Genomic DNA, 25,284 nt, shown 5'->3' with positions numbered 1-25,284 from the left:
TATCTTGGTCTCTTCTGAAACAATGGATACTGGCACGTTGTTTAGCTAGTGTCTTATTCAGAGGGAACCAAGAGCCTAAACTTTAGGTTCTCCCCATGATGTTGCCACTGCTTGTGTCCAAGACAATCCAGTAGTTCCTTAAAGATAAACTGACTTCCCTCACCTTGACAATTCACAAAGTTACTCTCAATTCAGAGTCACCACGGCCATTGCCACCATGCCACCATCATGCCACCAGACAAATGTGTTTAACTGGCCTGCTCTCTTGTATCACCTACTGAAGAGTCGAGTAGGAGCATAGTTTTGGTCACTCCGTGCCTGAAGTTAGGCTGCTGGGAGTCAGGGCGAGTGACCTTCTGGATTCCGCAGTGGGAGGTAAGATCCATCTCTTGCCAAGATTCATTTAATGGCAGGTGCCCCCAACACTGGAAAGGGAAGTTCAGGTGCTGAGCTGAACTGGCAAAGTAGAGACATTCATTATTCCTGCTTACAGATGCATCTGTTTCCACCGTGGAAAGGGTGGAAGATGTTGCTCTACTTCCCATTAACTCTTGTCAACATCACACCATCCTCTCTGATCAGCAGACCTGTGCCTACCTTGTTCTTTCTTAAAAAATAACATTTGTTCTCCAAAAATAACCAATCCAATTAAGCATGATTTGACCTGAAGGTTAGGAAATGACTCATGGACTCGGGCGAAACCCACACTTTCTGGAACTGAGTTGGACTTGGAGGTGTGCTATGGTGGACTCTAATTATAGAACTCCCCTGGGTGAAAACATGGTCTTGCCAAGGACTGTGTTTGCAAACAGATCTGCCATGGTCATGTAATGTACAGTTCTAACTATAAGAAAAGCTTGAGGATAAGCAACTTGCAATAAAATAGCATGGCAAATTTAATAATCAGTTCCCTTAAATACTGGGAAACATTATAAATGTGCTACGTGATGAGTCAGAACTAACCTCATAAATTGAATTTAGAAACTGGTAAGGAATATCTTCTGGGAAGTGCGATTCTGTTTCCTTGCATAAAAATAACCACTAGGGAAAAGGTATAATTCCAGGAGAAACCTGGCAAGGTAATTAGAAAGGGTAAATGTAGAATCTGAAGTACCGTGTTCCATCAGAGAGCCTACCTGTATGGGATGAGATGCATGTTGACTAAACAGGCATAGAACACGCACTGCTGAAAGTGCATGCCAGGTGTCAGTGATCATTATAACCTTCCACTCGGAAACCCAGATCCTTCGTCCACCCTTTTTTGTCCTGTTTTGTGCCCAACCCACGGACATTTATAAACTATTACTGTGGCTGCTTTGTCCTCTAGCTTGTATTTAGCTTTGGCAGGTGGGAGGTGTGGGCAGGAAATCTTTGAGTGTGATGAGACGGCTTACCGGTGACTCCGCTCCCCACACCTTCCTGGCTTCACCGTGGCTCTGGCAGTGGCTCCTCCTGAGTGCCCTTTTCCCACAGCTCCAGCTCCAGCTCCCACCCCTACTCAGGCTTCTCAGGCCTTATTCCAGCGCACAGCTCTGTGTATATAGTACCTTCCTTAATTTCTTGAAAGTTAAACCTTTTTCAGTGTGCTGTACTGCATTCTGCTGGGACTGTAATTGAAACAGGATCTAGGGTACCCCCAAATCTAGATTTCCAAAGAAGGCAGCAAATATGAATGAGCAAATGCCCAGAAAAATGTAGGCTAAGATCATGAAAGCTTTATCCAATGTATTGAATCTTTACTAAAACGTTCAAAATCCATTGGGACTGTGAAGAAAAAATGGATGTGAAAAGAAAATACTCTGAAAAGACTGAGAGAAGCCGAGTCTCAAATTCAGCCTCATACTCAAACCATGTGAATTGAGGCTGGGCTGTTCAGAATGGGTTGATTGGGGGTAACAGTGACTATAGAATGACAACTTGCTACTTCAGAAACTTCTAGTAGCACGAGGAGAGACTTTTTGCAGAAATACGGGCATTTCTTGCTATAAATTTCCCTCTTGGAACTGCTTCTGCTGCATCCCATAGGTTTTTGGTATGTTGTTTCTATTTGTCTCAGAATTTTTTTGATTTTCTTTTTTAGTTCTTCTTTGACCCATGTTGTTTAATTTCTACATATTTGTGAATTTTCCAAGATTTCTCATGTTACTGATTTCAAGTTTCATACCATTGTGGTCAGAAAAGATACTTGATATAATTTTGATCCCCTGAAATTTGTTTAGATTTGTATTGTGGCCAAACATATGATCCATCCTGGAGAAAGTTCTGTGTGTACTTGAGAAAAATATGTATCCTGTTACTGTTGGATGGGATGTTCTGTATATGTCTGTCAGGTCATAAAGTGTAGTTCAAGTCCAATGTTTTCTTATTAAGTTTCTGTCTGGACAGTCATCCATTATTGAAAGTGGGGTATTGATGTCCCCTACTATTATTGCATTATAGTTTCTAGCTCCCTTCAGATCTATTAATATTTGCTTTATGTGTTTAGGTGTTTCATTCAATGTTGGACACATTTATATTTGTTATATCCTTTCGATGAATTGACTCTTTCATTGTTTTATAATGTCCTTTGTCTCTTTTGTTGCTTTTGACTTAAAGTTGCTTTGTCTGATGTAGGTATAGCTACCCTCTGCTCTCTTCTGGTTCCATTTGCATACAGTATCTTCTCATCCCTTCATTTTCAGTCTATGTGCATCCTTAAGAGAGAGCTGAGTCTCTTGTAGGCAGCATACAGTTGGGTACTTGGGTCTTTTTTTAATCCATTCAGCCACTCTGTCCTTGTATTAGAAAATTTAGAAAATTTAACCCATTTACATTCAAAGTAACTACTGATAGGTGAGAACTTATTACTGCCATTTTATAATTTGTTTTCTGGTTGTTGGGGATGTATTTTGTTTCTCCCTGTCTTGCTGGTTTGTAGTTTGCCGTAGTGGGATGTTATGAATAATCCTTTCTATTTATATTCTGTGCATCTACTATAGATTGTTTTCTGGTTACCATGATCTTTATAAAGAAAGACATTCACATTGTCATATTCCAAAGGCTTACAACTAACTCGGTAAGGATGTGAGATTCAAAACTGAGAAAACAAAAACAAAAATTGTCAAAGAAAACAAGAAGTTTCAAGGATCCATTTAAGCAGAGTGTATTACCCCTCCAGAGTAGGAGCCAAGTTTTTAAGGTAGCTAACTAAGGGTAGGTTCCTTATTTAGAAGATGTATGTTAAAATTAAGAACTACAATCTGGAATCCTTACAGCATCTGAAATTTGCAAAGTGTGTGTGTGTGTGTGTGTGTGCACGCATGCGTGTGTGTGTGCATGCATATGCATATATGTGTGTGTAAATTAAATGGCATAAATAGCATCCTACATTTGGCACATTACTTTTTATTTTCAGACTATCCTTTGGGATAGATGAAGGGTTCCTCTGAGTCATATTTTATAAATTTCTTGGCTGCCCAAAAATTTCAAGAGGAAATTTCACTGTTGGTCAAAGAACCTAGGATGGAAACTCACTAGCCTGCTGACACTGGTGAGGCACGCCCACCAGAGCTTCAGGGTAGAACAGCTGTTCTTTGGACTACTTGCTGTGGTAGGAGTAAGGAATTTGCAGAAAATGTGTTTGGGAGGAAGAAGTGGTCTTTGCCATGCAGTGTAAGCCTACATTTTCCTTTTGCAAGTAACATTTTCATTTTGCAAGTAACATTTTGCTGACATTCTTCTGTATGCATTTGTTACTCAGCTATTGATGTATCACCCAAACACTTAAAAACAAAAGCATATTTTGTATGTATACCTGAAACTTAAGATCATCTTCCCAGTGATCAGCTCTTAATTTTTACTTCCTATATATATATATATATATATAGGAAGTAAAAAAATATATATGTATTATATCTTTTATGTATATATTATATATACACAATATATATATTATTATTTTTTTTTGGAGATAAGAGTCTTGCTCTGTCACCCAGGCTGGAGTGCAGTAGCACCATCTCAGCTCACTGCAACCTCTGCTTCCTGGGTTTGAGCCATTCTCCTGCCTCAGCCTCCCAAACAGCTGGGACTACAGGTGGGCGCCATTTGTATTTTCGTTAGAGACAGAATTTCACCATGTTGGGCCAGGCTGGTTTCGAACTCCTGATCTAGGGTGATCCACCTGCCTTGGCCTCCCAAAGTGCTGGGATTATAGGTGTGAGCCACTGTGCCCAGCCTACTTCCCTATTTTTATTTTTTATTTTTATTTTTTTATTTTTTATTTTTTGAGGCGGAGTCTCGCTCTGTTGCCTGGACTAGAGTGCAGTGGCCAGATCTCAGCTCACTGCAAGCTCCGCCTCCCGAGTTTACGCCATTCTCCTGCCTCAGCCTCCCGAGTAGCTGGGACTACAGGCGCCCGCCATCTCGCCCGGCTAGTTTTTGTATTTTTAGTAGAGACGGGGTTTCACCGTGTTAGCCAGGAAGGTCTCGATCTCCTGACCTCGCGATCCGCCCATCTCGGCCTCCCAAAGTGCTGGGATTACAGGCTTGAGCCACCGCGCCCGGCCTTACTTCCCTATTTTTAAGTAACCTAAACCTTGAGAAAAAATTTAAGGAATCACATAAGCTTGAACTTTCAGATCAGACTTTCTCTGTATTCCACATTAAGAAACCCTCTGGAAACTATATCTGAAATGCTACTTACAGCTGAAGCCACTTTCCGAGCCTACTCCCACTACCCTAGGTCAAGTGTTCCTACTGTGTCAGGACCATAGCTATGCCAATTTAAACGTTATTCCTGTGATGGCCAAATACTTTCAGCCTCCTGGGCACGTGGGAGGATTGCACTTCCCAGCCTCCTTGTGACTAGGTGGCTCCGCATGACTGGTTTTGGCCAGTGAGTTGTGAGAAGTGGCACCTGTCACTTCTGGGCCACAGCATTTCATTGCATTTTCCCTCTGCCACACAACTGGCAGCTTTTTGATAGTGGGGTAATGGGACAAGGAGATACGGAGCCATGCCTCTAGCCAACCCACAGTGGACACTGAATGTGAACAAGAAATGCCTTGTGATAAGCTATTTAGACTTAAGGTCATAACCACAGTATAACCCGACCTATCCTGATTGATATACTCCATCCTAAACACTGCCACCCATGAACCGGGTCCTATCACTCACCTGTCCAAATGACTACCTCTATCAATACAAACCCCTTCATCCTATCATTCACAGTGGTTTTTTTTTTTTTTTTTGAGATGGAGTTTTGGTCTTGTTGCCCAGGTTGGAGTGCAACAGTGTAATCTCAGCTTACTGCAACCTCCGCCTCCCAGGTTCAAGTGATTCTCCTGCCTCAGCCTCAGAGTAGCTAGGATTACAGGCACCTGCCACTGCACCCAGCTAATTTTTTATGTTTTTAATAGAGATGAGGTTTCACTATGTTGGCCAGGCTGGTCGTGAACTCTGGGCCTCAGGTGATCCACCCACCTCGGGTTCCCAAATTATGGGATTACAGGCATGAGTCACCATACCTGGCCTCATTCAAGGGTTTTTCCAACTTGGCCTAAGCCTATTCTTTCAGGCTTAGCTCTCACTTCTGCACTCAAGAGTACATGGACTTCCTAAGAATTGAGCATACCTCACGTTATACTCCTCCTCAAATGCACACACCCAGCATCTACAAGTAATGAAGAATGGGCAGAATTTATGTCCCAGCATGATTTTGTTGAGCATTCACTGTTGACCCAAGTATTAATGTCTTTCATTAATGGCTAAGATTTTTCTACACTACCTTCCCAGTTCCCTCTAGTCCCTCTTTCTGGAACTTCCATTAAACTGAAGCTAGATCTTCTCACTTTGTTCTTGATTCCTAACCTCTCTTTCATATTGGAAATGTCACTTTATCTCTGTGCTGAGGCTACTTTTCTCAAGGGCTATCTTCCAGTTTACCAATTCCCTCTTCAGCTGAACAATCCAGGTTTTCCCCCAGGGTTACAGCATTGTGTAGTGTTTTTCTGGAATCTACATTTTAGTTTCTTCATTTTGGACCTCTGGACATTTTAAAAAACTTTGTTTTCTCATCTATGTATTTAACAGGTGTTAATTTTATATTAAGCATCTCTGGGTACTTAAGAGTAGAAAGACTTTCAGGTTATTTATAAAGTCATGGTGCCAAAAACAAAAATTCTGTATCATGTTTTGTACATACTTTTTATTTGTTGAATAAATGAATGTTTGTCAATATGTACATAACCACATAGAGCGAGCATTAGATTTAGAAAGCAAAATATTTGGGTTCTAATACGCAAAGCCACTTACCAGCTATGAGGGCTTCGGCAAATAACTGAATCCGAGCTCAGCTTCCTCAATTGTAAAAGTAGGTTATTCGGACCTATGTGGCTTACCACACAGGCTTATTGCAAGGTTCAAATGCAGAAACATAAAAGTGCTATGAATACAACTTAGAGCAATACAACCATAACAAGTAACAGCAATGGAATTTCAAGCTGAAATTCACACCCTCGGATTGTACCGATGTACTGATGGAGTCAACGAGAAAGTGACAAAATAGCTGATTACTAATGAGAACGAATATGCCATTCTTCTGAGTGGGAAGAATTCTGCAACATCCTGGAGCTTGTCCCTGCAATTAATCACTTCCCAAGCTTCACAAAGATGTCAGAGACCCACCGTCAATAACTCTCTCACAGAAGCACAAGGGCCAAATGTCCCACGTTTATTTACATATGAAATGTGTTTCATACAGTTATGATGGAGTGCATAACACCTGACAGCAGCAAGACCTTTCGTGGAACCGAACGTTGACTACAGTATATCATGCAAGTATCTATATATACACAAAAGAATTCCTTTTCTTAAAAAAAAAAAAAAGTACAAAACATGTTCAGGGATAAATACAAGATATAAAATGCAAAAGAAAACACAAAACGAAACCAAAAACTAGAACTCTCTCAGAGAACTATCAACGGAAGGGACAGAAGAGTACCTCTGCTGCATTTTAATAAAGCAGAACTACCGACGTTAAATATACTCTTGAAGTGGCTGAACTAAACCCGGGTGGCTCAGTGCTTAAGGTAACGGCCAATTAATTGCAATACACAGGCGGCTGCATTGATAAGTCGGTGGTTGAAGTTGTGCATCCCGACTCTAAGTACCAGAACGTTTGGCAGTAGCACCCAGAACAGGAAACGCCAACTCTTTTGACAGCAAAGGGTTAAGTCAACTGATTTTTTTTCTGTCAAGAGCCAGAGAAATACTTGATATTCTTAGTTGTGTTTCTGTAATAGTTAATAAATTACATGACAAAAACCTGACTATATAAATCTATTGGTCTAACTACGTATTTGTAACTTTTACAGTAGTCCAGCCCTTTCGTTCCTTTCCCTCCTTGTGCTCTTAAAGCCAGCCTTGCAGATCTGCCCAGAAAAACAGCCCCATTTTTTTTCTTTAAAATAGCCTTCCCCATTCCTCAAAATGGAATTGAGGAAATCAGCATTCCTTATTAGATTCCTGGCTTCAGTTTTTATCCACCCTGGGAAAGGCGCAACCTGCAAGGCTCCTTTCAACACCCTTTGGCGTGGCCTGAAGACAAAGGCACGCCCACAGTGGAGCGCAGTTGTGGCAAATGTGAACTCGCTCCCTCAGGGCAGGCACATCGAGGAAGTGCTAAGACACTTAAAAGTTCCTAGTGTTTTTGAGGCCCACAATTACTTACAATTTATGTAGTGAATTCTAAAAATTAAAAACACTAAAAAAGGCATTATTTTAGCCTGTGATTAGTTAACCCATTCAAAATCCAAACATACAAAATGGTTTATTTGAATTCAGGAACTGCCCCTGTTACTAAGAACTCTGTTTTAAAGAAACAGTACAAAAAGAAAAATTCTAACCCAAAACAACTCAAATGGTTTTCCACTAAATACTGATACAAACATGTAACAAAGAGTATAAAAAGTTATTCATTTAAATATATACAAACTCTTTGAAACTCAAATACTGTTTTAATACTTATCGAGGATCTATACGACGAGGTGAAGGAAGGTACGCTGAAAGAGAATATATTGCAACAGCCTAGACAGTACTGTTAACTCTATTATACTGCAAACCTTTTGTAACAAAAATGTCTTTTTTTATTCCAATGTGGACAGGGATTGTCCTCCTGGAGCATCTGTGGCTATTTCTCGGCTGAGCTCATCCTTTTGGATTTGATGAAGGCCATGCCGTGTGTCCGCATGTGAGTGTTTAAGGCAGCTTCAGTTTCAAAAGTTTTTGCGCACACTTTGCACTTTCTGTCTGACACGGCGCCATCGGGGGATTCATCCTCGTGGCTGGGTTTGTTCTCCTGTTGGTTATCTTCCCCAGCCCCATTTTGCTTGGACACTGGCTGAGGTTCCTTTAACTTGTGTACGATGAAGAGGTGCCTGGATAGAGAGACATGAGACGTGTAGCAGAGGCCACACTCCCGGCACTGGTAGGAAGAACCATCGGATTTGTGCTGAGGGATGTGTTCGTGGAACTGCAGCAGGTTTTCGGTGGTGAAGCCACACACGGCACATTTGTGAACCTTAAACACATTGATTTTCAGCTTTTTCAATGGTTGAGTGATTGCTCCTCTGGGAGGCCTGAACTCCAGAACTGGTTCTTCCAACTTCCGCTTGGGACTGGGGACCTTTCAGGGAAAGAGAGCAAATGATACGATTGAAAACCATTCTTCCCGGTGGCTGATAAATGATCGGTTCTCTTACTTTAGAGCTGCCAGGAAAACAAGTGCTGAACGCTTTGGGATTTAGGGGCTTTAGAGCTCTGTGTCTGCCACCCCACCCAGAGGCCCGCGCCTTTCTTCCACTCCAGACAGAAACCCACTAGCTGTTGTTACCAGGCACTGCTCTGGCCACTGGGCACAGCAGCGGACAAATGAGCTCCTAGCTTCCTGGAATTTGTTACAGCGGAGTTAGATGAACAGAAACAAATTAGAAAATACGCAGCACGTCGAACCCAGGACAACCAAGCAGGGTGGGATGGAGGCCATGGGAAGCAATGGGGGTGTATGTGTAGCTGCTAGGTGATGTGGTATGGTCTGCAACGGCCTGGTGACAGGTGACATTTGAAAAGAGACCTAATGCAGTGTGGGGAAAGCAGTCAAACATAGGAAGCTGTGAGTGCCAAGGCCTAAGGTGGGAACAGGCTTGTGAGTGGGGGACAGAAGGGTGGCCAGAGCCAGTAGGAAGGAGTGCTCAGGGAGCCCGCAGGAACCAGGGTCCGAGAGATGCGGTGGTGGACTGTAATGCCCCTTGTGAGAAAGACAGTCAGGATTTCGCTTTTTTTTTTTTCTTTTTTTTTTTTTTTTTGAGACGGAGTCTCGCTCTGTCACCCAGGCTGGAGTGCAGTGGCCGGATCTCAGCTCACTGCAAGCTCCGCCTCCCGGGTTTATGCCATTCTCTTGCCTCAGCCTCCCGAGTAGCTGGGACTACAGGCGCCTGCCACCACGCCCGGCTAGTTTTTTGTATTTTTTTTAGTAGAGACGGGTTTTTTTTTTTTTTTTTTTTGAGACGGAGTCTTGCTCTGCCGCCCAGGCTGGAGTGCAGTGGCCGGGTCTCAGCTCACTGCAAGCTCCGCCTCCTGGGTTTACGCCATTCTCCTGCCTCAGCCTCCCAAGCAGCTGGGACTACAGGCGCCCGCCATGTCGCCCGGCTAGTTTTTTTTGTATTTTTTAGTAGAGACGGGGTTTCACCATGTTAGCCAGGATGGTCTCGATCTCCTGACCTCGTGATCCGCCCGTCTCGGCCTCCCAAAGTGCTGGGATTACAGGCTTGAGCCACCGCGCCCGGCCAGGATTTTGCTTTTCGACTGAGAGCCACTGGAAGCTTTCCCTACCCTTTCTTCACATCATTTCCCCTGCTGCATCTGCCATTTATCCTTCCCTTCCAGGGCTCTAAATCCCACTTTGAATCCCCTTCCTAAGCCCATGTGTCCCTCCTCTCTGCCCAGCTTTTCTGCTCTGTTCATGTGCACCTTCACATGTGGCCATGACCTGAAGTTACCTTTGCACACACTTTTTTTCTTTTTTTTTTTTAAGACGGAGTCTTGCACTGTTGCCCGGCCTGGAGTGCAGTGGCACTATCTTGGCTCACTACAACCTCTGCCTCCTGGGTTCAAGCAATTCTCCTGTCTCAGCCTCCCGCTTAGCTGGGACTACAGGTATGCACCACCATGCCCGGCTAATTTTTGTATTTTTAGTAGAGACGGGGTTTCACCATATTGGCCAGGCTGGTCTTGAACTCCTGACCTCGTGATTGTCTGCCTCAGCCTCCCAAAGTGCTGGGATTACAGGTGTGAGCTACCGAGCCTGGCTTCACACATCACCAGGAGCACTTGAAGTATTGTATTTTAATGCCACACCAGTCTGACTTGTATTCTGATGAGGTTTTACTCAATGATTAACTCCCTGAAAGCACACATAAGCATTTACTTGGTTACATTCCAGACCTAGCACAGCACCAAAGACAGGAGGGCTTTTTAAATATCTTTTTTTTTTTTTTTTTGAGACAGAGTCTCACTCTTTTGCCCATACTAGAGTGCAGTGGCGTGATCTCAGCACACCGCAACCTCTACTTCCTGAGTTCCAGCGATTCTTCTGCCTCGGCCTCCTGAGTAGCTGGGGATTACAGGTGAGCTCCACCATACCCAGCTAACTTTTGTACTTTTAGCAGAGATGGGGTTTCACCATGTTGGCCAGGCTGGTCTCGAACTTCTAGCCTCAAGTAATCAGCCTGCCTTGTCATCCCAAAGTGTGGGGATTACAGGCATGAGCCACCGTGCCCAGCCTAAACTATTTCTTTAAACTTTTTTTTTTTTTTGAGAGAAAAGTCCTGCTCTTGTCCCCCAGGTTTGAGTACAATGACTTTATCTTGGCTCACTGCAACCTCCACCTCCCGGGTTCAAATGATTCTCCTGCCTCAGCCTCCCACGTAGCTGGGATTAAGGCGCCTGCCACCATGCCCGGCTACTTTTTGTATTTTTTGATAGAGACGGGGTTTCACCATGTTGGCCAGGCTGGTCTCGAACTCCTGACCTCGGATGATCCGCCCGCCTCAGCCTCCCAAAGTGCTGGGATTACAGGCGTTGAGCCGCTGTGCCCGGTCAGTCTGAATTTTTAAAACTGTAACTATGCAACAAAAACTTAAAAAAAAAAAAAAAAGAATGGGAAAAGCAGGTCAACACAATTTCACTGTAAAGCAAACATCTGCAGTGTTAGACCTTGGTGTCTTCTTTTATTTCTGTTTCCTCCTCATTGGTGGCGTCTGTCATTTCTTTCAGGTCAGGGTCCTTGATGCCATGCATCAGCTGGACGTGCTTCTCCAGCATCAGTCGTTTGGTAAAGGTACGTCTGGAGTCTGGGCAGTGCCTGTGGGGTGAAAGGCAAGGAGATAACGCACTTGCTGACAAAATAAGCTCCTGTGGAGGAACTCATGGTTGAAGGGCCTCCCGAGCCATCCGTTCACACAGACAGGTCCAGTGAGCTCAGTTCACACCACAGTTCAACATGCAAGCAGCCATTTTGCTAGGAGTATTCCTTTATTTACAGGTCTAGATGGCTTTAATTTTAAAGAGAAAATATTGCATTTCAAAAGTTTTCAATGACTCAGTATTCTCAGAATGAGCACCATGCTGAACACGTTAGTATAAAGTCCCTCCTTGACTCCTTCGTGCTGCTCTTAATTATTCCTATCCTCTGCCGTGACAAAGACATGAGTGTCCAGCCCAAATGCCTCCAAGCACAAAAGCAACATGCATGTTTATACTCATGGTAGTTGAGTATGTGTGGTCACTCAGTAGATGATAAGCAGATCAAAAATAGTTTTTCTTTGAAAAATAATTGACCTCTTTTCTTTAATAAAGCAGGCCAAAGATAGTTTAGAAAACAGGTTGGCTGGGTGCAGTGGCTCAGGTCTGTAATCCCAGAACTTTGGGAGGCCAAGGCGGGTGGATCACCTGAGGTCAGGAGTTCGAGACCAGCCTGCCCAACATGGAGAAACCCTGTCTCTACTAAAAATACAAAATTAGCCAGGCATGGTGGTGTGCGCCTGTAATCCCAGCTACTCAGGAGGCTGAGGCAGGATAATCAGTTGAACCCGGAAGGCAGAGGTTGCAGTGAGCCGAGATCGCGCCATTGCACTCCAGCCTGGGCAACAAGAGCAAAACTCCGTCTCAAAAACAAAAAAAAAAAAAGAGGTAATGGCCCTAGTCATCATGGCTGCTATAAAACCAGGTATTAATAATGCAGGGAAGGACAAAAAGTCTCTTGTGGTCTCAAATCTGCCTTCAAAATGGCTTCGGAGGAATTTATAATGATTGGCCCTAAACCCTGATGACATCCTATTAGAGACCTTTGCACAGCAGTGGCAGGAGCCAGCATCACCCACAAAGGACGGGGGGGTCTCCATGAGGATGAATTTTTTGTTGGCCATAAGTTAGTGGAACAATCCCAGCATTTTATGGTAAGTTCATGGGGAAATAAACAAAACCTATCAGTGAAGCATTATGGGCCAGACCTCCCATTGTCATCTTGGCCCAGAGCATCCTTCTAAATTCTGATTCTTTTGATTTGGTCTCAACACATAGACTTTATTCATAATCACTCTTATCTCACTAAACAGCTTTAACTTCACTGAATCAGATGATTCCTACCCAATTATAACCCCCTGCAAATCTGATAGCCAGCCTTCATGACTCTCCCGATCCATAGGGTCCACCTGGCCTGCACTGACATCCATGTAACATTTCAGTGCTTTAGCCTCAGGGTCCTTGGCTCTCTCATGAGACATGCTTTCTTCTTATCAACCCACTCCAGGCACATTCCAGTTGAGTGAGTGAGAGACTTTCACTAATGATGAGATATGTTCTGGTGTTCATGTATGAAGTAGCAGCTTACGACTGTCCACTGCAGTCTCGGTTGATGTTGGCCCACCCAGTCCCTTGGATTTGGTCACAGGCTGCCCCACCTTCGGTGGTGACTGCCCCCAGCCAACCTCTTTTCTCAACTATCTCTGGCCTGCTTTATTAAAATAGGTCGATTTTTTTCAAAAATTTCATAAATTCATAAATATGAAAACATATCAGTAAATACTAAGTAAAGCGACTACCTAATTTGTGGTAGATAGGATAGCTGTGACTGCAAAGGGGCCCAGCTGAGGACTGAATCTGTGACCAGCCCTGAAGCTAGCCAAATCACCTCGGTGTGTGCAGAGAGACCATGTACTGCCAATCAATCGCTCCCCCAGGACACTCAGGGATCAGGCTGGGTGCCAGGGCTCATGCCTGTAATCATCCTAGCACTTTACAAGGTCGAAGCAGGTGGATCACCCAAGGTCAGGAGTTCGAGACCAGCCTGGCTAACAAGGTGAAACCCCGTCTCTACTAAAAATACAAACATGAGCTGGGAGTGGTGGTACGTGCCTATAATCCAGCTACTCAGGAGGTTGATGCAGGGGAATCACTTGAACCTGGGAGGCAGAGGTGGCAGTAAGCCAAAATTGCACCACTGCACTCCAACCTAGGCAACAGAGTGAGATGGTCTCAGAAAAAATGTACATGAGATATGCAAGAAAATGCTCCTTTTTATTTTCATATTTAAGTGTGACAACCCAATCCAAAACCTCTATGCCAAAACAATAATAGAAATGTAATCTAGCAAATGTGGAGCATAGCAAATTGATGGTACTACACTAAAAACCTTCCAGAGGTTCCTCCTGAGTCTTCTGACTGCGTCCCGTTAGAAACCAGGACTTACGAGCAGGCGTACACTTTCCTGATGCCTTTGTGCTTGATCCGGTTGTGCCGGCACAGGCTGTGGGACGAGCTGAAAGACTTGTCACACTGGCGGCAGGGGTGTTTCTTCATTTGCTGGAGGAAGGAGAGAAAGTCACTTAAGAGAATGAAAACAGATGCATTCAAACAATTAAGAACTCTTTTGTAACAGTTTAAATCATTATTACAGGTCCCAAAATCCAAAACTGAGTGTTGACATGACACTACACGTGGAAAATGTCATGCCTGACCTCATGTGACGGGTCACAGTTGGAACTGTCTCATGCACAAATTTAAAATTATTTTATAAAAGTACCTTCAAGCTATGTATATAAGGTATATATGAAACATGAACAAATATCACAATTAGAGTCCCAAGATATTATGTATATTTGAATATGCCGAGATCCAAAAACATCTAAAATTCAAAACACTTGCGTTCCCAAACTTTCAGTTCAGGGATACTCAACCTGTATTTAGGAATACAGTAACAAAAACAGAAAACTTTAAAAATATATATAATAAAAATAAAAATGAGGACAAGGCTGAGGTAACCATGATGGGGCTAATTTTAGGAGGATGGGTTCAACTATCATAAGGGTAAAAAAAAATTATCTCTCAAAAACACAGGTTTTTGATTCAACACAAACATCCAGGTATTTGAAATAACATTATATAAATCTTTTACTGAAAATATATGAAAACATATCAGTAAATACTAAGTAAAGCCACTACCTAATTTGTGGTAGATGGAATATGCTGTTTTATTTAGTATGCCATGTTAAATGAAATCTCTAGCTACCCTTTAATGACTAAGTAATTATTCATTATATAAAGGAAGTTTTCTAGAAGGATTTTTGTTTTAAATAATATCACTTGATCATCTCAAGAACACATAACTTTGAAACAATTTTAAGGAGGCTGTCTGCTGGTATACTTAGCGGATGAGGGAGAGACAGACAGCAAATGCTGTCAAGTAGGTAAGCCGAATTTTCTTATATTTAAAAGTTTCCCACTCAGGCTGAGATATGTTAATTGAATGCATCTCCACGCAGAAGCTTTGAGGTAAATTAGTGGCTTATCTTTAAAACAAATTCTTTGGTTATGACATGCGTAACAGTCTAGAACTAAACAATGTCATATTACAAGGAAATTAAAGAGCTGTCAAGCCTCATGAATGGAACAAAATCTGGCTCTAAACTCATTAAACACTGAAGTAGGAAGAAGTTTTCATGTGAGATAACATTGTGATTGCAAGCTACATTAAGAAGTGATTGCAAGCTACATGATAAAGAAATGATTACATTTTTTTGAGACTGAGTCTCATTCTGTTGCCTAGGCTGGAGTGCAGTGGCGTGATCTTGGCTCACTGCAACCTCCGCCTCCTGGGTTCAAGGAACTCTCATGCCTCAGCCTCCCAAGTAGCTGGGGCTAAAAGCGCCCACCACCACGGCCGGCTAATTTTTGTATTTTTAGTAGAGACCAGGTCTCACCATGTTGGCCAGGCTGGTCTCGAGAACTCCTGCCTGAAGTGATCCGCTGGCCTCAGCCTCCCAAAGTGCTGGGATTACAGGTGTGAGCCACTGTGCCCAGACTGATTACAATTTTCAAAATCATTTTCTCATTAACTGCTTGACAAACATGTCCTCGTTCAAATCAGCAGGCAAATCAGAGTGGCTGAGTCTGGCCGGCAGCACCTAAGATGAGCTGGCACCTGGTCTCTGCCTCATGAATCACAGGACCTGGGGAAAGCCACTCAAGCTGCATGAATGTCCACTCCCACCCCTGTGAGGTGGGCTTGCAACAGTGCCTGCCTCCCAGGATGCTTCAAGACCACCGGGACAATTAACAAAGGGGACAGGCAGCGTGGGACACACCGGTCAGGAAATGCTCTTGTAATAGTCAAGTTATGCATCCAACTTCCACTTAAAAAGAGTAGAAAAACACTGTCTTTTAAATAAACCAAATCAGTCTGGTAGATATTCAAAAGCGTCTTGAATCCAAAGGAGAAAATTTCTTCTCCAAGTTAAAAGTTATACCAATGCTGTTCATCTCTGGGGGATACAACAGGAGAGAGAACAAAGCAAAGAAGCTGGTGCCACCCAAAAATATTCTTAAAGATTTGATTCCACAAAATGAGCCAAGAGCAATCCCTAACCTTTTGGATTAGCATTTATGCAGCCAAAGAGTGAATAAGAGGTAACAAGCCTTTATTTTAAAGCTTTAAAGTCATGAACAATAGTTCTGTATTTCAATGAAGATATTTAAAAATCTAGTATCTAATGCTTTTTACATTTTCTACATATAAAATCAACTGGGGCCGGGTGCAGTGGCTCATGCCTATAATCCCAGCACTTTGGGAGGGCGAGGCAGACGGATCACGAGGTCAGGAGATCGAGACCATCCCGAGACCATCCTGGCTAACACGGTGAAACCCCGTCTCTACTAAAAATACAAAAAATGAGCCAGGCATAGTGGCGGGTGCCTGTAGTCCCAGTTACTCAGGAGGCTGAGGCAGGAGAATGGCATGAATCCCGGGGGTGGAGCTTTAGTGAGCCAAGATCAGGCCATTGTACCCCAACCAGCCTGAGAGACAGAGCAAGACTCTCGTCTCGTCTCAAAAAAAAAAAAAAAAAAAAAAAAAAGTTAGCCAGGCGTGATGGCGGGTGCCTATAATCCCAGCTACCCCACCCAGGAGGCTAGGGAGGAAGAATTGCTTGAACCCGGGAGGCAGAGGTTGCAGTGAGCCAAGAAGATTGTGCCATTTGCACTCCAGCCTGGGTCCAGCAAGGCTGGACTCCAGCTTGCACTCCAGCAAGGCTCCATCTCAAAAAAAAAAAAAATCAACGGAAAGTCAAGACATCTTTCTAAAAGCAAGACTGCTTCACCAAAACAGATTATAAAGAAAAATGTATCTAACAATACAATAGGGCAAGAGACCCCACAGAAAGGAAAATTAGATTTCCTATTAAGGTGACAGGTTTAATATATTTCTTCTTGTGTAGTAATATTAACATCAAGACAATTTTAATACAGAAATGCCAATAAGAAAACCCTAAGGTAAGAAATGAAGAACAGCTTAGCAAATCAGTAGCTATTTTCAAAAGATGAATCAATGTGTGAGAGACATCCTTCTGTTTCAGCATCTTTATGAGAAATGCAGAAATGAACTCTGCAATTCAAAAATAAGAGCAGGGTTTCCAATTCACTGGTGACAAGAAAATGAGGTTTAAAACACCAGTTTCTGGATCAAACCTGTCTGGTCACAATTACCTAATGACTTTCTTCCTCTGTTAGATTTTAAAAACAAACTTATTCAAAGGTGCTTTCCCCAATTTCTTTTCCTAACTTCTATTCCTCAGTATTACTAGCTCCTTCTGCTTTTAGAAGTTTAAAAAGTGGGAAAACGGCATTCCAGTGTAAAGCCCACCACCGTCATTCTAAGACTTGAGGCCGTTTGCTTCCTCCTGGCTTTACTGTACTATAAGCTGAGATTGAGGGCTTTGAGTGGACTTTTTAACAGTTAAGTAAGATCAGAAAAGGAACATGTCTTCCTACTCGGTTCCAAGTTACTTTGTTTTTAAATAGAACTCTTCAAAGACAAAACTGATAAGCTGGCAGGGTTCCCAAAGTTTTTAACATAAAACTTTTTGAGAGTAAAATATCAAAATAAACACTTGGGTGCACTTCCTAAAATTTCTTCCTCCTCTCTCACTTTTGGCTTTCACCTTCGCAGCTTCAGGGAAGCAAGCATTAACCCGCCTCCTTTTCTCCAGTGATGGTGCTATGCGTGCTCTACCCCGTGCTGCTTCTGTGCTTGGGATGGTCCTGCCTCGACAAGCCGTTCTTCCTGGAGGGCACTTGGTGGACGTGTCTCGGTTTGCCATAGGGCTTCCCTCACAATCAGAAACTTCCCATTCTCATAACTGGTCCTTTCTGTTTCTCTGCTTACGAATCTGTTTCCGGTGACTTTGGGGAAGTCAGAGGGAGAAAAGTCATAACTTCATACCCAGATCTGGAGAGGCATCCACATCTCACCTTGTCCTGGGAGTCCTACCTGCATGAGGCATCTGCCTTGCGCCAACATGCAAGAGCCTCCTTAATGACCACCATGCAGCCAGAAACTCCCACAAGCTTAAGACTGCAGGGTACAGGATTATCCTCAACCCTTGTTGACACATGCCCTCCAGCTCCATCATCACACCTTTTTATGAAACAGGAAAAACCAAGCCAATGACGTGATTTAAATATAGCACAGCAGCAGGCAGTCCCTCCAAAATTCACGCTTAAAGCTCTGATCCCTTCCCACCGGGCAATCTATTCTAATGAAGAGACCGGCACACTTACTACAGCCCATTTCTGCTGTAAGGCAACATCTGTGCTCCTAAAAATGACCGCACTATGCAAAAATTCAACAATAAAAACAGGGTCTCTAGCAAAAATGGAGTCACAGAGACAGCACTCAAGACTTTGTCAGTGACACATCAAATGAAATATTAACTACGTCAAATGGTTAAGAAATGCAAAAAAACGGCTGGGCGCGGTGGCTCAAGCCTGTAATCCCAGCACTTTGGGAGGCCGAGACGGGCGGATCACGAGGTCAGGAGATCGAGACCATCCTGGCTAACACGGTGAAACCCCGTCTCTACTAATACAAAAAAAAAAAATTAGCCGGGCGAGGTGGCGGGCACCTGTAGTCCCAGCTACTCAGGAGGCTGAGGCAGGAGAATGGCGTGAACCCGGGAGGCGGAGCTTGCAGTGAGCTGAGATCTGGCCACAGCACTCCAGCCTGGGCGGCAGAGCGAGACTCCGTCTCAAAAAAAAAAAAAAAAAGAAATGCAAAAAAACACTGCACTTTACCTTGAAGAAGACCTGCAGTGAGCTTGTGCAGGTCAGAGGGTTACAGCTTGTGAGTTACTGGGAAGTGGGGGAAGGAGGGCAATCTTAGTGGAAGGGAAGCTTGCAATACCAGCTGTGGATGGCTGTGACCCACAGTGAGAGGGAGGCGCTGGTGAAATCGGGGATGTGTGTGTTGTGTGTATGTGTGTTTTGTGTGCTCCTACACAACTCCACAGTATTCTGTAGTCATGTAGTATTTCTCAGGGATGAAATCACACATAAGCAAACATGAAATTCAGGTTAAGCTCCCACTATTCTAATAGATCAGTGGCACTAGAATAAATTTATATTTTCAGCATAAGCGTTATAGCGGAAGTGACTGTGTTCAAGGTTATTCACTGCACCATCGTGGACAGTGGGTCCATCAAAGGAGAACTGGCTAAATACATGCATGCACTCATACAAGATGCCATGCTGCTACAAAAATGGAGGGAAGATCTCGATGCACTGATATGAAAAGAACCATAACTACTAAGTGGAGAAAGTACTGGTATACAAAATTATAGACGGAAGCTGTGTTCTGTGTTAGAAGAATGAGAATATACATGCACATATGCTAAATAGACTTCAAGATAAGAAACTTAAAACTTAAAACCTCACCATATTCCTTCATATTGTTTAAATTTTTAAACCATGTGAATATAGCACATATCCAAAAAAATTGTTACTGCAAAAAAAAATTGAGGTTTGAGATACAGTTTATAAAATCACTTTTTTAAAAGTAGAGTTCTTTGAATAACTGCCACCACAGTCAAGATATAGAACAATTGTGTCATCCCCCAAAATTCCCACATGCCCCTTTATAATCAACCCCGCCCCCTCGGCCCCACTCTTGGCAGCCACGGATTTGCTTTCTATCTCTGGTTTTGCTGTCTCCATTTGTCATATAAGTGGAACCATACAGTACACGTGAAGCTTTGAGTCTCGCTTCTTTCACTCAGCATAATACATGTATAATTCCTCCAAGCTGTTGGGTCTATCGGTATTCATTCCTTTTCTCTGCTGAGTAGTGTTCCAGTGTGGATATGCCCCACTGTGTTTACTTGCCAACAGAAAGCCATTTAGGTTGTTTCTAGTTTTTGATATTATGAATAAAGCCACTACAAATGTTTACTATAAACATTCGTCTGTGAATATGATTTCTCTCGGGTAAACACTCAGGAGCAGGATTACTAAGTCATGTGTTAAATAGGAAACTGTCCAGCTGTTTTCTAGAGCGGCTATTCCCTGCACGCCCACCAGCAGTGGAGAGGAACTCCCACCGTTCTGCCATCTTTTAGCATTTGGCATTGCCACTTTACTTAATTCAGTCATTCTACAGGGTGGCCAGTAATATTTTGTTGTGGTTTTAATTTGCATTTCTCTAATGACTTATTAAGGTAACAAAAAAATCTTTCTGGACAGTTGCAGTGGCTCATGCCTGTAATCCCAGCACTTTGGGAAGCCAAGGCGGGCGCATCACTTGAGGTCAGGAGTTCAAGACTAGCCTGGCCAACGTGGCAAAACCCTGTCTCTACTAAAAGTACAAAAATTAGCCAGGCATGCTGGTACATGCCTGTAATCCCAGCTACGCAGAAGGCTGAGGCACAAGAATCACTTGAACTCGGGAAGCAGAGGTTGCAGTGAGCAGAGATAGCGCCACTGCACTCCAGCCTGGGTGACAGAGCAAGTGAGACACCATCTCCAAAAAAAAAAAAAAAAAAAAAAAAAATATATATATATGTGTTTCAATTAGTGGGTAAAACACCAACTTATAGTAAGCCTCTTTCTTCAAAGAAAAAGCCTACTACCAAAGTTTTGTTGTTTTTTAATTATTAAAGGGATGTTTGGGGGCATTCCCCCCCCCGCCATAAGCTCCTTGAGAACAGAAGCTATGAATTGTTCATCTCTGCATCCCTGGCATTCAGCATACAGAAAACAGTAAATACTTATTGTGGGAATGAATAAATAAACATTAACTGAACACAATTATCTACCTGGAAAATATCAGTAGGTTCTACAAAGTAATCACGGAGTAACGAATTTAGGATAAAGCGCTGGACACAGGAACCCTGCTTATTTCCTGCAAGATGGGCGAGACATGACAGTGTTAAATACTGATAAAAAAAGAGTCTGTAATAAATGAAGAGACTGAGGATAGAGGCAAGAGATGAATGAATGAGCAGGGAGACAGGGAGGGATTCAGACACAGGAAGAACAGCTCTTCCTGTGTGGCCAGAGCCAAGGCGTCATCCAGGGACAGGTGTGATGCTTATTAAAGTCAGGGGTGGGTGGGTGATGAAGGGGCCCAGCTATTGAGGGAATTCCTGCCCAGCAGCTTCCATTTTCAAAGTGAAGCACGTATGGTGCATCTAGACTTCAGACTCAAATAACTGTGGCCTTCATTTTCTTATTTCTTTATCAAAGTAACAAATACTTATTGCACAATGTAAAAGAGAAAAGATTGCTTCCAATCTCACCCATCAAAATAACCGCTGTCAATTTCTAATGACACAGCCTTCCCATTCTTTTCTGAATATACACACTGACGTGTATTTATATTTATAAAACTGATCTATATTATACATGTTGGCTTTTAACCTGATTCTTTTTCACTTGTAAAACACACATATCCACACACGTTGACAGTTCTGTTTTGTTTTCTTTGTTGTTCTTTGAGACAGAGTCTCTGTCACCCAGGCTGGAGTGCAGTAGTGCAATCTCAGCTCACCATAGCCTCTGCCCTGGGATTCACGTGATTCTCGTGCCTCAGCCTCCCAAGTAGCTGGGATTACAGGCATGCACCACCACACTTGGATGACTTTTGTATTTTTAATAGAGGCGGGGTTTCACCATGTTGCCCAGGCTGGTCTCAAACTCCTTACCACAGGTGATCTACCCACCTCAGCCTCCCAAAGTGCTGGAATTAAAGGTGTGAGTCACTATGCCCGGCTAGTTCTGCATTCTTAACAAGTGTATCGTATTCTGTTGCACAAATGAACCATGAATTGTTTATCTTCTATTAATGATTCAAGTTGTTTCAAGTTCTCAGTAACTACAGATACAAATTTCTGTAATCATTTCCTTTGTATAAATTATTGAAAGCAGTCTTTCTAATATAAAGGTTGTGAAAAATGTTAAGCCTCTTTAAATGCCAAACTGCACTAAAGAAGATTCATTCTACCACTACTAGCATGTTCACCAAGGGAGTTTCCAACACCAGCTCTAGTCTTCAACTCTACCAAAGCGATAGGTAAACAGTCCAACAACTTTTTCTCTAAATGGCCAGACAAGTATGTTAGGCCAGAATCCATAAGGTTTCTGTTGTAACTACTCAACTCTGCCCTTGTAGTTTAAAACCAAGAAGAGACAATAATAATTATATGAATGGGTGTGACTGTGTTCTCATAAATTATTTCCAAAAACAGGTGGTGGGCCCATGAAACGCAGTTTGCTGATCCCTGACTGAGACCACTGTTTCACATTCAACAGAAGACAGAGACAAGTCTCAATCATTCAGAACCAAATTTATGTGAATTTATGTAGATAATCTAGCAGTCATAACTATAAAGTGAAAAGAATGTTTTGTTTTTCATGTGCCATGCTCTAAACAGGTTCTGAGAACCAGCACTACCACTGTCATGCGCCTAGATTACCGAGGTGACAACTTTGAAATAAAGAGGGTTAAACCGACGTGTGCTTACCGCTATGCTTATTTAAAACAACAAAAACAAAACCAACTCTCCGAAGTTCCTGGTTATGAGACTGTCTGTTCTGCTGATGACATTGTACAATTGAAAAAGTAATGACGCAGAACAGTAACAAATGCACAAGAACAGAAGGCCAAATCCGGAGCAGATGTGAGAGAGACGTGTTGCACCGTAGTTTGAGCTTACAGCAATGTCAGACACTCGGGCAGAGGAAAAAAGAAAGTGCTGAAGGAAGGCTACCTAAAACTTTCTAACAAGCTGCCAGCATCATGCCAATGAAACCCAGAAATGCCTGCCAGGGCACGGTGGGGCTACCAGGGGTACGTGCCTGCCACGGGCCTCTGTGTCCACCTCCACTGGTCAGTGGGGATGTGCAGCAGAGGTCTGGGGCTCTCACTACAGACCCTAAACAGACCTCACATCTCTTCTCTGTCAGGAGACTCTTGGGTCAATGCCCTCGTGCCATCCACTGGGTACCTCTTCATTAATCGTCATTAGAAAAGCGACAAAATAAATCCCAATCTTTACTGCCTCTCCTTCACAATGATTGACACCCCGGAAAGGAAAGAGAGCTGACAGGTGCCTTGGGGCGTGCACTGCCATGGCCATAAACTCTGAAACATTCACCAGAGACCACCTGACTATGAAAAAAATCTTTGCTGCCCTATTTGTCTGGATCTGGCTCAACTTCATTCACCTTCTTCTACTTGCAGGCATCTGTCCTATCTTTGAAGCCTCCCTGGTTCCGAAGATGTTCATCTACAGATGGGTGACATGTTATTTCTCTTATTATTCCTGTTCTCAAGACAATCCAGTCTTCAAAAAGGGACCACTGGCAGGAATACACAGAATATTTTCTTCTAGTAGTTAAATAATCCTTTGGCCCTTTTAATCACAAAGCAATTGGAACAGAAAAAGGTCACTGTGAAAGATTTTTTCCCCATTTAATAGCTAGTATTTTATAAAAGAACAAATATGGCTGGGTGCAGTGGCTCACGCCTGTAATCCCAGCACTTTGGGAGGCTGAGGCAGGTGGATCACAAGGTCAGGAGTTTGAGACCAGCCTGAACAACATAGTGAAACCCCATTTCGGCAGGGCGCGGTGGCTCACATCTGTAATCCCAGCACTTTGGGAGGCCAAGGCAGGCGGATCACGAGGTCAGGAGATGGAGACCATCCTGGCTAACATGGTGAAACCCCGTCTCTACTAAAACTATAAAAAAATTAGCTGGGCGTGGTAGCAGGTGCCTGTAGTCCCAACTACTCGGGAGGCTGAGGCAGGAGAATGGCGTGAACCCAGGAGGCGGAGCTTGCAGTGAGTAGAGATCATGCCACTGCACCCAGCCTGGGCAACAGAGCGAGACTCCATCTCAAAATAAATAAACAAATAAATTAATAATAATAATAATAAAAAGAAACCCCATCTCTACTAAAGACACAAAATAAATCAGCCAGGAGTGGTGGCATGCGCCTGTAATCCCAGTTACTCAGGAGGCTGAGGCAGGAGAATCGCTTGAACCCAGAGTGGGAGGCTGCAGTGAGCTGAGAGCGTGCCACTGCCCTCCAGACGGGGCGACAAAGCGAGACTCCATCTTGGTGACAGAGGGGAGGACAAATATTGCTACATAATAAAAATTACCGCTTGAAGACCTACACAGACTCTTTCTAGTATTTATTTCCACAAATCAAAAGACAAAAGAAACCAACCATTCCTTTTAAAGATAATTGCTGTTTTTATCAGATCAATAAAAAATGTGTTAACAACATTAGAAAGTAAACAAGCAAACACAAGTGTCAAAACAGCTAACAGATCTAATGATGACAGGTCACTTTCTCCACAGTCCTAGCCCCAGATCATATAGAGACTTTACAACTGCCTGAATGACCACTTTAATAAGGTCCCACCAATACGTATAATCAACCATCATATCTGAAGGTGTAATAGAAAAAGGGCGGTGCACAAGTGACCCCTTGGAGTGTCCCAGGAAGGTGCTGTGTACCCAGGAGAGAGCCCAAGCTGCCGGGCAGCCATGAAGATGCTCCTCTGTGCTCCATGTCGGTGTTGATTGTGGTGCTGCAATGACTGGTTTTGAGGACACATGAAGAAAGGGTATGAGAGTGGAGCTCGTCTTCCTCCCTGAACCACCCTTCCAACTATATATTAATGTGGACTTACTGGATTTGGCGGACTGGACAGAAATTTCCTCTGTGCTGGTCTCACCCTAGATCCCAGCTCTCCTCCTGCCAAGCAGTAAGAGTGTGTTCTCACTCACAACTCAGAGTGGCTGCAGAAAAGCCCACACCCTGAGGCTCAGGCACAAGGGCTAAAGTGCTCTGCAAAAAGTCCTGCAGTCCCTCTGGGTCTGAAGTTTTCCCAACTTAAAACTAAAGCGAGCGAGCATCTCCTACCTCTCCGTTACCTTCTGGTGCTGTCTATCTTACAAGTCCTTATTCAATTCAACCATGCCCGGGAATGGCCTCTTATTTCCTTTGATGTCCCCACCTGTGGCTAAATTATTTTCTAGTTGTTTTGGGTTTCAAGGTAATGTCAATTTACAGACGGAATCATGTCCTAAATTCTTAAAATCTGAAAATCTGGTTTGCCAATTGGATTAAGGAACACATTTTCCTAAAGAAATTACAAATGACAATTGCATTCTAGGCCAAGTCCGTAACAGCCTCACCAGGCACTGCAGTAGAATCACAACACTGGACCAATGCAACAGAGACAAAGCACTCTTTTTCAGCACTGATTCAATGAAGTCACCTAATATCAGGCGCAAATCTGGGTTCTTCAAGGCATGAGAGATACAAAACTCCTCCCTGCCCCGCCACCCCAAGGGATCTATATCTATGTTCTGCCTGCCACGGATTCCAGGGACAGGGAGGGAACCCT

General features: G+C 43.3%; 1 protein-coding gene across 23 annotated transcripts in view; it reads right to left on the bottom strand.

Moving 5' to 3' along the window:
• Window positions 1–6,677: 6,677 nt before the first annotated feature.
• Window positions 6,678–25,284, bottom strand: part of ZNF532 (zinc finger protein 532) — a 129,365-nt gene continuing 110,758 nt past the window's right edge. For 8 of the 23 annotated variants that reach the window (XM_033238757.1, XM_033238761.1, XM_033238770.1 and 5 more), the window contains 3 exons: window positions 13,784–13,896; window positions 11,251–11,398; window positions 6,687–8,662 (listed from right to left, as the gene is read on the bottom strand). In XM_033238757.1, coding sequence (XP_033094648.1) covers window positions 8,168–8,662; window positions 11,251–11,398; window positions 13,784–13,896 — 756 coding nt within the window. In that variant the 3' untranslated portion in view covers window positions 6,687–8,167. Of the gene's footprint in view, window positions 8,663–11,250; window positions 11,399–13,783; window positions 13,897–25,284 lie in introns of all 23 variants that reach the window. The other 15 variants (XM_033238801.1, XM_033238802.1, XM_033238744.1 and 12 more) reach the window with 6 other exon arrangements.

This window comes from Trachypithecus francoisi, unplaced genomic scaffold (genome assembly GCF_009764315.1).
Source record: "Trachypithecus francoisi isolate TF-2019V2 unplaced genomic scaffold, Tfra_2.0 Contig01474, whole genome shotgun sequence".
Classification (NCBI taxonomy): Eukaryota; Metazoa; Chordata; class Mammalia; order Primates; family Cercopithecidae; genus Trachypithecus; species Trachypithecus francoisi.
The sequence above is the reverse complement of the archived record's forward strand: the minus strand, read 5'-3'. Positions and strand labels throughout refer to the sequence as shown.